Source organism: Nannobrachium achirus (genome assembly GCF_963921795.1).
Source record: "Nannobrachium achirus genome assembly, chromosome: 21".
Classification (NCBI taxonomy): domain Eukaryota; kingdom Metazoa; phylum Chordata; class Actinopteri; order Myctophiformes; family Myctophidae; genus Nannobrachium; species Nannobrachium achirus.
In genome coordinates this window covers 54,736,578-54,749,556 of record NC_137828.1, presented here as the reverse complement: position 1 = coordinate 54,749,556, position 12,979 = coordinate 54,736,578, and the positions used below count along the sequence as shown (strand labels likewise).

The following is a 12,979-nucleotide window of genomic DNA, read 5'->3' as shown; positions in this document are numbered from 1 at the left end:
GCTTTGTGTTGCATTCAGCACAAACCGCTACACATAGCGATATCTCTCATAAAAAGACTATTTACAGTAACGACGCAGGAAATATATTTGATTAATGTAATTATTCAAAGAGAAAGATACTACTGCTAAAAAAAAAACTACAGCTGTTGGTAATGTTTAGTATTTTTTTATAAAGCCAGGAGAATAAACAAAGCAGAAAGGATTAATCTGCGTCTCTTCCCTGTCTAGTCTAATTAACTCAACCTCTGCCAAAAAAATACCCCTTTGTACCCCTTCCCTGCCATGCCCGAGGAACCCGAAGATTTAATAAGCTTTAATTAAAAATAAATAATTTATCGAAGCGGAACGAAAATAGGCCGGAACTAATGCTCCGTGATCGGTTTCTACACGGACACATTATTGAGCGGACCAGTTAACATTGAGGCCGTGAACCGGAAGCGGATGGTCCGTCGTCTATTTTGGCCCGTTAGCTTTCTGTGTAAACTCCGCGGCTTACAGACGGAGAACGATGCATAGCAGTGTCCGATCACGCACGATGGGAACTGGATGAGCGCCCGCGTTAACAGGTAGGAGAAGCCAGCAGTGAAAGACATTGAAAAATCTTCGGGCTCCTCGGCCGTAAACTACGAATGAGTTAAGGGTCATTCTGACTGTCGGCCACTTTAGGCCCAGACCAAGCACATAATTAAATGTTTCTCATGCTAACCATCGGGAGACCCCCATTGCACTTAAATGTCTGTGGCAAGTTAATTCCCTAATAATATGCACATTGGTTTTATTCTCCGCCGTTCCTCCTTATCATCATCCAGGATTAGCCTGCACGTGTTTACTTTAGTGTTCATCGCTAAACCACACACGCAGGCACACGCACAACCTGAAGGTAGGAAGTACTGTACATCAATATTATCATAAGAGGCCAATGTCATAGAGCCAACCAAACAAACCAGGCAGCTTAGTCAGCCCGCCCCGGACAGCCAACCAGTCAGGGACATTAAAAGGGGAAAGGCTGTATTTAATGGTACTTACAATCCATGAGAGTAATTACTTCTTCATGCAATTAGCGCACTGATAAACTGCCATTGTGGAGGGGAAGGTACCTCCTGTAGCTATTCCCTAAGTAATACCCTTGTACCACTTAAGCTACAACAATGCCACGGAAAATGCTGAGAGGCTGTTTTCTATCTGCACCTTGGGACTCTATGGTTTGCTTATACTGTACATCTAATAAACACGAGCGAAACAATGTTTCATCAACAAATAACCCCTTTCTTTTCCCTGTGTTGGCAAGGGCATTTCTCGATGAAAATGTTTATTTTGTGTTATAAAGAGACAGCGGAGGTGAAAGGTGATATTTGGAGGATATTGGATTCAGCTGGTTGACTCTCTCTCTCTCTCTCTCTCTCTCTCTCTCTCTCTCTCTCTCTCTCTCTCTCTCTCTCTCTCTCTCTCTCTCTCTCTCTCTCTCTCTCTCTCTCTCTCTGTCTTTCTCATTCTACTCCCTGGTGTACTTCAATGTTGTTGAAATACAGACATATCATCGCTGTCATGTGGACATCTTATATGTCCAAAACTGTTACTTTCCAGAAAAGAAAAAGAAAACACTGGAAAAATTAATAAAAAAATAAGGAGAGCTAAACAACCACACCTTGAATCCAATGGAGTTAGTATTTAGACACAAGCTCTTGCTAACACCTTTCTTTGGTTAAACATTTATACTTAACTCCTTTCAACATGTAACGTGTAAATATACAAAATCTACAAAGGTGTAGACTGCCCTTTGATGCTACGTTTGCCGGCATGTAATATGGAGAAACTAAGGTTTCTGCACGATATGTGCAGAAAACCACCTCTCTCTCTCTCTCTCTCTCTCTCTCTCTCTCTCTCTCTCTCTCTCTCTCTCTGAGTGTGGTTGAGGGGGATTAGCCTGTGCCTGAGTGCTAGAATAATGATCACTGCAGCAGAGAAAACACATTTTCACATTTCAAGAGATAAGGGCAGGCAATATGCGAGCAGGAGACTTAACCAGGCCCCAGTGGCTTTATTATAAAGCTGAGAAAAGTCACTGCCAGCCACCACGATCACAAACACCATACAAACACGCCGGGTTATCCATAACTTTAAAGCTATGTTTGACTCGTAGAATATTGGGTTGTGTGCATGATATGAGTATAGATAATGTCAATCATCATTACCTTCTGTGCAGAATAAGCTGTTTGGCATTGGCAGAGATTTTTCAGAAAAATAATAATCATGGGCACAACCCTCATAATGTTCCCTACAAACGATTTTAAAGGGCGTGCGTTTATCTAATGTTCTTCTTCTGTCAAGAGGTGAATCAATCAACAACGTGTCTCCATTGCTATTCTCTTTATTATTAAATGTGGAGCTAAACGGATAATGTTTTCTTTGGTGTCACCGCTTGGGTAGAAGTTAACAGTCTTCACCTTCATTCCGCCTTGAGGAGCATCAATCATTTTAACATAGCCATTGTCACTGGGGTGACACATCACCGATCAAGAGGCTATAAAGATAAAGGCCCCACATGGACTACCGTCTGGTTTTAAATGATTATTTCGAGGTATTCTTCTTCACTGGAGAGATAGAAGTGGAGAGTGACATTAAAGATCCAGGGAGATGGGGGGGGCACGAGTCATAAGCCATATGTTTGTAAGGATGTGGTCTGCATCATAACCAACTGAAACCATCTCATATTTCATCTCAAGGTTCTTTTCCCCCATAGAAACCAGATATCATCCTCATGGTATCAAGTGTTGTTGCTCGATGTCAGGTTCTCATGAGGTTTAATGACTGTGATGTAAATGTATTATTATTATTGGCTGGTGTCAGTTTTTATGTATGTATAATAATATGCTTTTAAACTCTGTAGCCTGCCTGAGGGGACCCCTCGAAAATGAGATCCTGTATCTCAAGGGCTATCCTTTCAATATACCGATAGCTTCAATTTGGGGGGGATTTTCTTCCACTTTGGAACATAATCCAGGGTGCTTCAAAGTGTGGTAGACATACTGAATGAGGGGAACTCCTTATTTACTGAGAATACATTTAGCCTGACATCATGAGAGGATGTTTGTAACACATTTTAATGATTAATGAAAACAAATCCTCCACTATACTGAAACATGGATTTCAACAGAACATGAAATACTGTAGATCGTTTGGTTGAGGGTGATAATGTTGAATATTTAATGATCAGCACAACCGATATATTCAGAAGTTTGACACTGCACGGGTACTGGTCCAGATGGTGCTAAATAGCATGTGGAGGCATGCTATGCTCCCCAACAGTCAAGTAGGATGGAGAAGTGTGGATAAACTAATTGTGTCTGTTTCTTATCGAGGTGAAAAGCTCTCTCATGGAAAGAATTTGTTGGGAGACCAGGTTGCTTGTTGTGGTTGCTTTTTTGCAGTGATTAGTGAAAGAAAAACTTCTCCACAATCTCTTCAAGTTACCTCCCCATTTACAGTACAGCAAACTAGAAGGCTATACGAACCCACATAGACTGAATTCCATGTTTATTTTGCTCATACCCAATACTTTGTCGACTTTTTTGGCATGATTCCAAGGATGCGGCACAGTACACACTATATCTGTAAGCAGCTCACAAAACTTGGGAATCTCTCTGCTGACAGGATATTTTGTCAGTGCATAATATGTGGAATTCGGACAAAACACTGTGCGGAGTAGTTATTGGCTGAATGCATCAGTTTACTGCCCTCAAGCTACCGGTAAGTCCCAAAGTCTAATAATGGCGTGGCCTCCCTTGTCAGTCTGTGAGGAAGCCTAACAAATTGTAAATGGTGGCGAAGCTGCACTATGCAGAGAAGATCTGGAAACAAACTGACTTATGGGCATGTTGAATGGTGTTTGTCTCCTTTTCTTTGGCCAAATATGGATTTAGCAATCCATATAAATATGCCACCTATAGACCAGACCGGAAACCAAAGCTATGCCCCTTTTTGGGAGCATCATCACCATTGTGAGCCTACAGTATGTGACCTAAATGAGCTTGTATAACATTTGACATCTCCATTGTTTCATGACATCATGCATATGAGCTGTGATTGGTCAACAGTCAACTTTTGAGGGGACATGCATAAAAACAGCTCTGAAATAGACAACTTGGCTGTCAGCCAAGTTGAAGAAAGAACTACTGGAGCTACCAATTCCTCGCCGAATTTGACAATGGAGGGCCTCCTGTGATCAAAAATGTTCAAACAGTTTTTTTTACTTCACTGATAGCTTGCAGACTCCCTCGCCAGTCTCGTATAATAATTGTCCTTGACCCAGACAACAGACATTGTCGAGGCTATTCTGGTACAGAATGGAAACACAGTGACTAAAGAATAACAACCCCCAATAAACTCTCAGAGAGAAGGTACTGTATAGGCTACCTTTGGGTATGACTGTCAGAGTATGAAAACCATAACCACTTGAACCACAGCATCCCTATTCTGAGGGGGACATTCGCCATAGCTGATCTACTAGCTCACAAGTCACAACAAGCTATGATCTTGTTGATAGGCAATTTTTAAGCAAAGACCAATGTACATGGGAGGAAAGAGCAGACCAAGTACAGAGCCGACCCTAGTCAACTAACTATTAGTTTACACAGAGAGTACAGAGCAGTGGTTCTCAAAGTGTGGTCCAGGGACCCTCAGGGTTCCTCGAGGGGGTTCCAAATGGACCCTCACAGGTCTATTGTCGCATTCCTAAGCCAATAACTTGATGACCAGCAGTGGTTTCCTATGGAGACACAAAGAGCCTGCTTTGTTCCCTATGGAGACACAAAGAGTCTCTTCAAATTATTGGCTTAGAAATGTGACAAAAACAAACAAGAAAATATCCATGAATTCAAGTCTCCATGGGGTGTGTGATCGATAGGAAAAAAGTAATTTGAAGCTATCCCTTTAAGTGGACATTGGATAAAAGGAAACCAGCGCTCACCTTCCCCACGTACTGTGCCTCCGGTCCCAAGTGCTCTTCTAAAACAAAGAACTGGTTCCAGATCCAGCCTCGCTTGGGCCTGTGGTGCACCTCCGTCTCGCCGTTGGCCAGCCTGGTACCGTTCCTGGAGGGCAGCTTGGCCAGCGGGCCGTGGTGGCTCGCCCCATGGCACCTCTGGAGGAAGCAGAGGCACACCAGGAAGGGGCAGAGAGAGGAGGCGGTGGGTATCATCCTCATGGCGGCGACCTTTGAGCGCTCCGCACGTTCTCTCCCACAGCGTCGTCGAGTGTTAGTCAAGGTCCTCCTCCCTGCGACCGCCACCACCTCCGCCGCCGCGAGTGGCCTCCGCCGCTAGCCACCCCCGCAGCTTCCGAGTGGCGAGGCGGGCGCTATAATCCAAGCCGAGCAAGGCCGGTGGTCCGCGGGGGTATAGATCCGCTAAGTGTCACGGTCTGCAGCCATCATCTTTTTGGAGGGGTGGGGTGGGGGAGTGAAGTCGAGGTTTCTCATTTACATTGTGTAATATTCCCGAGCTTTTGAGGTGGCAAATCGGATATTCAGGTCCAGGGATCTTTCTTTTTTTTTATTACCACATGGAGGGAATCCCAACAGTCATTTTGTATGTCCTGTGTAAGAGAGAGAAAGAAGAGAAGAAACAGAAGGATTAGTACAACAATAAATACTTGTATTCTCTTAAGTCCACTCCTCCAAGTGGTCATAGATTGAGGCCCAGAAGGACGCCAGGCAGTACATCGTTGTTGTCGGGTGGAAACCTTGTATGCCCCAAACTGTTGAAAATAAAATAGTGAAAATAGCCTTGCACCGCGAGGCGTTGTTTGCTTGTAGATCAGCTATTTTCACTAGTTTTGTGTGATGAATAAGGGGTTTACTTTACAAAAAGAAAAAAAATATATATACAGATTTGTAACTTGGAGATACAAGGTTTCCGCCCGACAATGACGATATGACACTAAAGCCTGATTTATACTTAATTACATTCCGCTGACGTACACTGAAAATCGCTACAATATCTGCAAGCTCTCAACTGTGAGCCATTTTACATTATTCAAACACAGTTTGGATTCAATAATTTACTTTTCTTTAATCCCTGGTCAACCCACTACTTGGCAAATTACTTTGCTAAATGAGGTCACAGCCTTGTATACAGAACTAGTGCATGACCACTGTGGCAAAAGTCTGAGTTGGTTTTGTAAGAAAAAAAAGAAAAGAAAAGAAAGGCTTCTTATTTTCTTAGTTCTTGCATCACTTGGACCTGCTGCAAAGGATTAATTTGTGTCTGGGCAAATTTAATAATAAAATGTCAGTAAGAAATACATGTATTATGATAAGAACAGACACTAAGCTAATCAAACGTTGGACAGAGGGTGATTTTAAAAAGCACTGAAATGGAAAGGAAATGAGGAGGGGATTCTGCTAAATGGAAATTACATATCGAAAAGAGCATTAAAGAGGTAAAATATACACGCATTGTCAACTCTGCTTGTTGCTTAGCATTAACTCAAAAGTGTTGCAGGACGTACAATATTAAGCCCTTTGCAATTACATGTGAAACTGGATCTATGTTTCCTTCGGAAAGCCATTCATGAATATGTTTAGAAGCCCTGACTAATCCCCATGTTTCAAACATCTCAACATTTGAATTGTGCAGCTCAACTATAATAGTTGTGGGCGATGTTTGGTGAAGTGGGGAAGGGTTGTATCGGTAACAGCGTGCTGAGCACAGCCACTGACAGGTGAAGCAAAAGGCTGTTCCACATCGGATCGGGGGAACAGCCTCTCGGATTAAGGCGAGCCTGGGTAAACGCTCTAAAGCAATGAGCCAAACATGTGTAATCTGGGGCAAGATCCTCATACCGTAGGCAACATGAAAGCCATGCTTAACTGTGTTTTTCCCTGCATTCCTGTTAATATATTTAAATAATAAATATAGGCAACGTTAATAGGGCTTTATTACTTTCCTGTCAGGAGGGACTATCGTGTGTTGTTTAGGTGAGTGTTCTTTTATTTCTTTTTATTTGGATTTAAGCTAATATGACCTCCTTTCCGGCCAATGTATCAACAGAGCTGTTCTAGCACACAGCGGCATCACTGTTGTGATGCTAGAATAGTTGACATACAGTAACACACAGGTTACACACCTGCAGAGCTGAATATGATGGAATGAGGCCATGTGGAAAACAACAGATCAATCATACTGTAGCTCCTGATTAAATTGCAATCATAACAATAGACACGGTACTGTCTCACAGATCCACCTTGCCTGGCGTTGCCAGCCTCTATCACACACTTCATTTTGGGAAGTGCCCCAAGCATACAACCCTGATTGGCCTACCCTTGAAGCTGGTTCAAGGTAAATAAGAGGTAAAGACAGCCACGCCCCTTTCGCTATCTCGCAGTTCCAACCGGCAGATTCGTCGCACCATGTGTGCCAAACTGCAGCCGGAAGTTCGGTGGAAGACTGTGGAGCAGCCTCCCAGCAGCTCACATGAACATGAACAAACACTATTTATGAAAAAGTGAGACCTTTATAAAATACTCAGCTCAGGAAAATAAAAGAACGCATGTCACACATTTCTTTGTGCTGTGTGGATTTTCGATGTGTGCACTGTGTCATTTTATAGCAGTATCTAAAGAGCAAAAAGTATATTTCTAAACGAGCCAAGTATCGCGAGACTATCCACTGTTTCCTGTCAGGGAACCAAATCTCGCGATACTTCGGAGACAGAAACGATTATTATTTACTGTTATTATTATTATTTCATTATGTACTGTGCACATCGAAAAGCAAGTGATTGTAAAAATACCTTTGATATGTCTTCTTTTATATTCCTGAACAGATTAGATGACAAAGGTCTCAGTAGTTAATAAATAGTTTTTGTTCCAGGTTTGTTCATGAGCTGATCAAGCCAGCTCCATTCACTGACGCGACCACGGTTTTCCCAACGGCCCTGAGCGCAACGGTGGGGGCGCGGGAGTGTGGGAAGCTGGTGGGAAGCCTATTGCCCATCGGCCCCCACATTTGCGCTCAGGGTCACTGGGAAAACTGCGGTCGCTTCACTGACATGTATTTTATCGTACTTCCGGTGCGAGTTCTGGCACCCATGCTGAGCTCCATAGCCATGCCCAGTGGTCACGTGTTTCCCTTCCTTCTTAAATAACTTCCTTGAGCTGGTTGAGGAAATAGAATCTCAATTGATCGGTGCCAGACCGTACTACAACACCACTACCGCCAGGGGGTGGTGTTGTGTTCGGTCTGGTTTATTAACCAGGCAAAGATCCACCCACACATGCATAAGTAGCAGGGTTATTATAGATTTAGTTAACTATCATTGCTGGAAGCCGTGTATGTTCAAAAGTAAACCAAAGGGGAAAAAAAGAAAAAAAGAACGGATACAGTGTATTTATAATTTAGGTCATTCATGGTATGCGTATGCATAAAGTGAATGGCAAAGTGAGTGGCAAAGTGAGTGGCAAAGTGAGTTTAACATCGTTTAATGCAATCAGATAGGACTTTTCTGTGTGGATGTATGGGCAGTCAAGGCTAGAAAGTAGTTTATTTTATTTTTTTGTGACTCAGTAGTAAAGCCCTGCTTCAATCATACAAGACTGTGAAAATAGCAGATCTATGCGAGGTGTTGCAACAACTGCTCTCCCTTGCCACCTGCAAGGACCCATTATGCTCCTTTTGGCAGTTTGGCTAGCTGACTGCTCAGCGGGAGTCAATCATGTGTCAGCGTGACTATTTTGCTTCCAGAGGTTTGACTGGGGGACTCCCTGAGGTCTCTTTAATCAGTGCTCTAATTGACAGATTACCATGCTGATTCCAGGCAAAACACATCTGAGCGAACCATGGAATCAATGGCAGCTGGCACTGTAAATAGAAATGCTTAGATCCAAACAGCCCCCCCCCCCCCCCACACACACACACATGCCCCACCGTCACCAATAACACTTTATGCTGATGATACTGTATTGAACTGCATGCATGTTTATATGTGCATGGTACGGCTAGTGGTATTCATTTGTGCTTTATAAGCACATTGTGTGTGTGCGTGCGTGCGTGAGTGTGTGTGTGTGTGTGTGTGTGTGTGGGGGGGGGGGGGGTGTTGTGTTGGAGAGAATTGGATGTTAGAGAGCAAGAAAGCCACTAATATGTTGGCACCGTGCTGAGCACACACTCGCTGCATTCCATTTCACAGCACCAACCTTTACCACATGTGGAACAGCAGGCTGGAATGGAGTGGTGCAGCAGCGGGTGAAACGCCTATCATACGACTAAGAGGGGGGTCCCACCAGGGAAAGAGGGAGCGAACACGATGCACTTGAGAGCTCACCTCTCCCAAACGGGAAGGTTTACAAACATTTTACCCTACATTTACGAGGCGCCCGCTTGTAGTCTGTTTTTCAGCTGATGCTTTACTGAGTCAAGGTAAAGCCCTTTGCACACAGACGCGTTTTTCTCGCACGGAAAAAACGGACGATTCCATTTTTTTAAAGAAAACAATGATTCTCTATGACCTCGTGCACACCGGCTCCGAATTTGCCATGCGGCAGGTGGCTGCGGCTGTGCGTTTTTTTTTCACGATCGAACCCAGTTCGATTTGTGCGTCTTGTCGCATGCGGTATAAACTCATTGACTCCTTTTCTGACTCCTTTTCGGATCCGCAGTGTGGATTCCGCACACCCTTGCAGACCAATTCCAATGTGTTTTAATCATGCAGCAAACGGAAAGAAACGCAACGGTCCTGTGTGCAAAGCCCTTAAGAGTAAGTCGATGGGTACATAGAGCGACTCAACAAATCAAATACGAGGCTGAGAGAGGGGATTGGGATTTAGAAAATTGAGTAACTCGTTTTCAGGGTCCCCAGTTCAAATATGGTAATTTGTTTTATGGGGGAGCCCTTGCAGTTACTTCAGGACCATGGACAGCAGCTTCAGTTACTTCAGGACCATGGACAGCAGCTACAGTTACTTCAGAACCATGGACAGCAGCTACAGTTACTTCAGGACCATGGACAGCAGCTACAGCAGCTACAGTTACTTCAGGACCATGGACAGCAGCTACAGTTACTTCAGGACCATGGACAGCAGCTGCAGTGACAGTTACTTCAGGACCATGGATAGCAGCTGCAGTTACAGTTACTTGAGGACACTTCAAATGGACATAGCTCGCTGACTGTTGCTCTGATCAGCACATACAACTGGATTAGAAGCTTGCATAGGCCTGCAAATCTAGTTGGCCTAAATCCACATACTGTCAGCTGTTTGGAACAAGCTAATCAAACTAGAAATCTATGTAAATAGACACAACTAACTAATATTAGAAATGGTTTCTCCAACTTCAACACAAATGCCACTTTCAGTGACTGCTGCAGTCTCATAACATTTCAGAACCATCATTACAAGTGTCTTTAGTACTTAGTAGACCCCCTTTTGCTGTTATGACCTGTGAAGGAAAGCCAGACACCAGCTTCTGGCAGTGTTCCTGAGGAGTATTATTATTATTATTATTCTTGAGTTTGGGTTTTGAAAAGGTCTTTAAATCCCACCAGAGATTTTCTATTAGGTTCAAGTCAGGAGACTGTAAGCCACTCTAGAACTTTCCAATGGTTGAATCGCCCATCCTTCAAATAGATATATTGTTTGGTCCAGCAGACATTAAGTACGGGCCGTAGTATGTGGACAATGGTCTATCAATTCTGAATATATAAATGGGCCTTAAAAGGTGCCATACAGTGTAGCTATACAGTCTCAGAGGGAAACAGGCTACCGTGCTGGGCATGCGTGAGCAAGTGCACACGGTTCATATAAACATAACACCATGCTTGGGCACTACACTTACACATACATCCATATTAAGTTATATCCATATTACAAAAGTGCACAGTTGACGCTTGCAAAACACCAAGGACAAACTCCTGCAACTCTTTTCTCTTGCCATCCTATCTCAGCAACTCCCTGCAGGGTGACTATATTTTATGTTCAAGCTACAGGCAGTACAACTCTAAGTGAGATTTGGAATTAATGGACTTTTTCAAATGAGAAAAGAAAACCATTGGCTGCCAAACACTGCAGCTGCACAGACTGAGGCCAGAGAAAGCTGCTCATCATAAACATCGAAATCACGTAATTTGGCAGCTATAGCTACACTGAACAAACTGATGCTTCAAATCCACCTCTCAAATGTCACTCTGTTCTTTTTCTCTCTACAGTACAACTGAGTCACACATGCATCAACGAGACAAATGCTACACTCTTTTTTTTTTCTGCTCCCCCGTTAAGACTTGTGGATAATTAAAGCCAATCAACAGCAGGTTTTAAACACAGATTAGGCCTGGAGCTAATTAGGTCCATCGCCGTAATGAACCCCCACCGAGTTATGTGGGCAGGGACGATATGTCAGTCACCTCCTTCCCCATCGCACACCGGCCCTCTCGCACCCACCCACACACCCACCTACCAGCCAACCCAGGAGCCCCCGCCGCCCACACACCTCCTATACTGTCACCTTTCAAAGAGATCTGCAACACCTCGTCCGTCCTAACACTCCTGTCCTCGCCACGCAAAATGCCATCTGTCGGAGCCTTGCCCTTGGCGCCTCCATTACCACACGCCCCAGCATATCTTCTCCCTGCCCCGCTTCTCCCACCTCGTTACCCCCACCGCCACTACAGAGGGGGATGCCGAGAAGTGTGTGTGTGTGTGTGTGTGTGTGTGTGTGTGTGTGTGTGTGTGTGTGTGTGTGTGTGTGTGTGTGTGCGTGCGTGCGTGTGTGCGTGCGTGCGTGCGTGAGAGAGAGAGAGAGAGAGAGACAGAGAGAGAGAGAGAGAGAGAGAAAGAGAGAGGGAGGAGCCGCTCCCTGATGGTTTCATCTCCCTGCTTTTACATGCCAAATTAAACAGCCCTTAATTATGTTTGTGAGGAGTCACTTCAGCAGTCAGTTGTTTATTATTATTATTTATTTATTTGGTGTTCTTTTTAATTTTCCTTCCCCTTCCCTTCGGTGTCAAATTAGAAAACATCGCTGCACTCGTCAAAAACCCTGGATATATGTGTTGTTTAGCTCCATTAATGAAGCCATGTAGAAAATGGAAAACATCCCATTTGTTTGTGCGTGCGTGCGTGCGTGTGTGTACATTATTATACTTGTGAGGTGCAAATGGCCCCACAAGTATATAGAATTTGAAAACAACAGACATTGTAAGGAGCATTTGTCCTGATCCTCACAAGGTCAATGGTTGTTTTATTGGTTAAAACTGATTTTTAGAGTTGGGCATTAGTCATGTGACGGTTTGATTTTTTTTTAACCGGTTCAGTATTTAATTAAAAATCGAACCGAATCGGTAATACCGGAGGTGGACAGATTTATGGTCCCGAGTTAGCCATAAATTATAACTCTTATACATCTATTCTATAAGGATCTTCTCAGTGAGATGTCTCCTGTTTGTACTGTAACTGCTTGCTTGTGTGGAATGGGGGAAATGCTCTCTGCCGTGTTTGTTTTTGCTCAGGTGCAATGCCTATGCATGCATTGGGTCAAAAGGAGTGCTTGTAGATCCGATCGGCTACTTTTGGTTAAATGGCCGTAGTGCCAGAACTGCTGGTCCTATAGGGACGTGGCGCCCCTCCACGGATCCGGGAGGGCAAGGCGCAGACGGCCGTGGACCACCAAAGGAGCGCCGCCGCCACGTAAACGCTAAATCAATCAAACAGCTAGGCTACATACATACTGTATCTCCTATAGCATGCTAGGCTAGCTTGCAACCTCAGTGTTTTGGCCAATATAAGTTATTTGACCAAGTTCACCCCAACGTTAATCTTCGCTATTGTTGTAAAGACGCGATGAAGACCTGTGTGGCATCTAAAACGTTGTCCAATGTCCACTTCTGTAAACAATCAGCGTTAGTTAGAGTGTGTGTCCAGTAAGTTGTGATTGAATGAAGAGGACGGGGGGAGAGGACAGTGGAGGCGGGTCGCTGCGCTGCCACAGCA

At 44.0% G+C, this 12,979-nt stretch overlaps 1 protein-coding gene across 2 annotated transcripts in view; it reads right to left on the bottom strand.

The window, feature by feature from the left end:
* Window positions 1–12,979, bottom strand: part of LOC308307266 (cadherin-18) — a 198,519-nt gene that overhangs the window by 160,170 nt on the left and 25,370 nt on the right. For both annotated transcript variants that reach the window (XM_080752445.1, XM_080752446.1), the window contains exon 2: window positions 4,967–5,592. In XM_080752445.1, the coding sequence (XP_080608571.1) occupies window positions 4,967–5,203 (237 nt within the window). In that variant the 5' untranslated portion in view covers window positions 5,204–5,592. The remainder of the gene's footprint in view (window positions 1–4,966; window positions 5,593–12,979) is intronic.